This window comes from Penaeus vannamei, unplaced genomic scaffold, assembly GCF_042767895.1.
Source record: "Penaeus vannamei isolate JL-2024 unplaced genomic scaffold, ASM4276789v1 unanchor413, whole genome shotgun sequence".
NCBI lineage: Eukaryota > Metazoa > Arthropoda > Malacostraca > Decapoda > Penaeidae > Penaeus > Penaeus vannamei.
The window spans coordinates 12,181-15,000 of NW_027213417.1; the positions used below are offsets into that span (position 1 = coordinate 12,181).

Genomic DNA, 2,820 nt, shown 5'->3' on the forward strand with positions numbered 1-2,820 from the left:
GATCTGGTCGGGTGCGGAAGGGGACTCTGCCCACTTGCTCTTGGAGACAATGTTGAACGACAAGAATGTTGCCTGAGTAAGGAGCTGTAGAGGGATCACGAAAAATCGGTCCCATTTGGCAGGGCTAAATAGAGTATTTAAGATATTTGTAGAGATGGTGGTGGTAGGACGGGGACGTGTGGAAGAGGGAGTATTGTTGAGGGGGGTAGTATTACGGAGAGATGAAGAATAAGACTGTAAGGTAGTAATAAGGGAAGGTGAGGTGATTGGTGAAGAAAGCTGTGGGGGTAGAGTTGGTGAAGTTGAGGAGGTGGGGAGAGTAGGAGTCTCGACTTGGGTGGATAATGTACTAGTAGGCATTGAGGAGTGGGTAGTAGCTGCAGTGTTTTGAGTCGTGGTTATCGATGCCTCATTGCCTCTAATTTGGGCATTACATCTTCATTACTGGCCATGGGAAGCATTGACTCTGTTGGGGAAATGAATAGTCCTCTCCTCTGGGTCCCTTAGAGGGGTAAGGGCTAAACAGCCATGGTTCCCTCAGGCCATTCAGGACTGGCACAAAGCCAGCCTTTCATCCTTTCAGAACGGCCCTTACACCTTAGGAAGTGGATAGTACAAGGGGTTGGAGAAGGGACGGAAATGAAAGAGCTGGAGGGAGAAATGGTTAATGGTTAATGGTTAAGGTAAATGTGCATCTAAGGTCATGTAGCACTATAGGAAGGTATAGTAAAGGTGATAGTTGCTATGTGTCAACTATCTAGAATAGTGTTGAAAGGTTGAAGATGAGGGAAAAGATTATGGTGGTTTAGGTAAGGGAGTTAGATCAAGTGAAGGATATTTATGCGTCTGAGGAAGGAGAACAGGTTGTCGAGGCAGAAGCTGTGGGATTCTGTAAGGATGTCTGATGTGTTGGGAGGTCGGTGAAGGGAGGAAAAGTGTGGAAAAGCAGAGGTACGTGCTGTATTAAAGCGTGGACAGGACAAGAGAATGTGTGGGACTGAAAGAGGGATGTTACATAGAGGACATAGGGGGCGGGTCTGAGCGTGACATCAGATAGGCATGTGTTAGGCGAGTGTGGCCAATACGTAATCGTGCGAGGGCCGTTTCCCAACGTCTGTTTCTGTGAAATGGAGCTGACCAAGAGGAGATTGATGGTTTTACGGTATGTAATTTGTTGTTGTGGAGTCTTGACCAAAAAGATTGCCATCGGGTATACAAGGTTTTAAATTTGGGGTAGTAATCCGTAGCTGGAATATGCGAGAAGCGTAGTTGAGGTGATGTGGACATTGCGGCATAGCGTGCAACAACGACAACAACGGGCAAGGGATTGGGGGGGGGGGGGCCTCTTGAAAGCCTTATTTCATCTACCTTCCCACTTTACCGTGTCTGCAGAATACATGTCTATCAGGAGCATTGTCGAGGCGGCCGCTGGAATGAGTGCCATGTTCCTAATGCTTAGAACGGGGGACTTGTATTTATAATTTGTTTCTCGAGGATTTGAGATTAACCAGGGAAAGTATAAAGATTATAGGGTATATATTTACATATACTCTGCACAAAATAAAGTACGTAAAGATTCTAGGAAGAAAAAGTAAGTAAATTCACAAGAAAGATGTAGGATATTTTATTAGGTACATCAAGATTCCAGTTTTCTAAATGTTATTTTCTCACAAAGGTCATAATACATCTTTTGACTTTGTCTTCATCGTGTATATTTCTTTCCAATTTAATGATTCTGCTGAAGCCTTTTTTTATTATTATTTTTTGAAAGTGTGTTACGGGATTAGGGACATAGAGTATTGGAATATGTTGATCAAGTGTTTACAGATTCTTAAAAGGCAAAAACACAGTGGAAAATAGGAAAACCTTTCTTTTCGTCTCTCACATTTAATTTTTTTTCTATTCAGCTTCATAATACTTACTCCCTTAAAGCTTACTGCAGACTAGGCTGGTAGCCTAGTTTATGATACTGTGAAATAAATTATGTATTTGTAATAGCGTGCTATTAATAGTCCGCTACGCTTGGCCAAAAATATATATGGCCCAAATAAACAATATAGCAAAAAATAAAAATAAACTACAGGTAAATAATATGGTCACAAATAATAATGAACCAAATAAATAATAGTCATTTATAAACATGGCCTAAATGAACACTATAGGCATATAACATGACCGCAAGTAAATATGGCCAAAATTATATAAACATGCCCCCCCAAAAAAAAAAAAAAACATTGGCCCAATAAAACAGCCAAATTAAACCATTTGATAACACGGCCAAAATAAACAGCAATATAATGACATGGCCATAATAAATAATATAGTCATGCACATGGTTACATGGGCATATAGACAATTTCATATAAATAAGCAACGTAAAAATAAACATAACCCAATAAAAACATGGTTTAAATAGACATTATAGCCAAATAATAAGACCCAAAATAAAAGGGTAAAAAATAACAAACAATGAAAGAAAAAGCGAGAAAGAAATCAAAATACAGAAAAAAGAAAGGAAGAAAATTGGGAGGCAGTCGCTCCACCTGCTTTTTCCCCTTAGACCTCCTGCTCGCAGATGACCTTGTAGCTGTTGAGGCAGCCGTGGTCCGCTGCCTTGAAATCCGAGCTCTCCCTGAGCCTGGCACAAGCACCCGAGTCGTTGGGTTCGTTTGAGGCCCACTCGCTCGGTTCGTCGCGCCGCCCGTCGATCCAGCCGTTGGGACGCTGGAGACCCACCCAGTACTCGCCTGCAGAGAAGAAACGTTCCTTTACATGGACACTCCATCTTGGTGAAAATACTAGTTGGCAACTTTCGAGCTA

General features: G+C 41.8%; 1 protein-coding gene across 1 annotated transcript; it reads right to left on the reverse strand.

Annotated features, from left to right (window-relative positions):
• Positions 1–1,608: 1,608 nt before the first annotated feature.
• On the reverse strand, positions 1,609–2,747 carry LOC138860988 (perlucin-like; the record flags this gene model as incomplete). Its single annotated transcript, XM_070119620.1, is given in 2 exon segments — positions 1,609–1,969; positions 2,563–2,747. Coding segments are annotated over 2 exon segments (221 nt in total), but the record flags the coding sequence as incomplete, so codon positions are not given.
• Between the last annotated feature and the right edge of the window lie 73 nt (positions 2,748–2,820).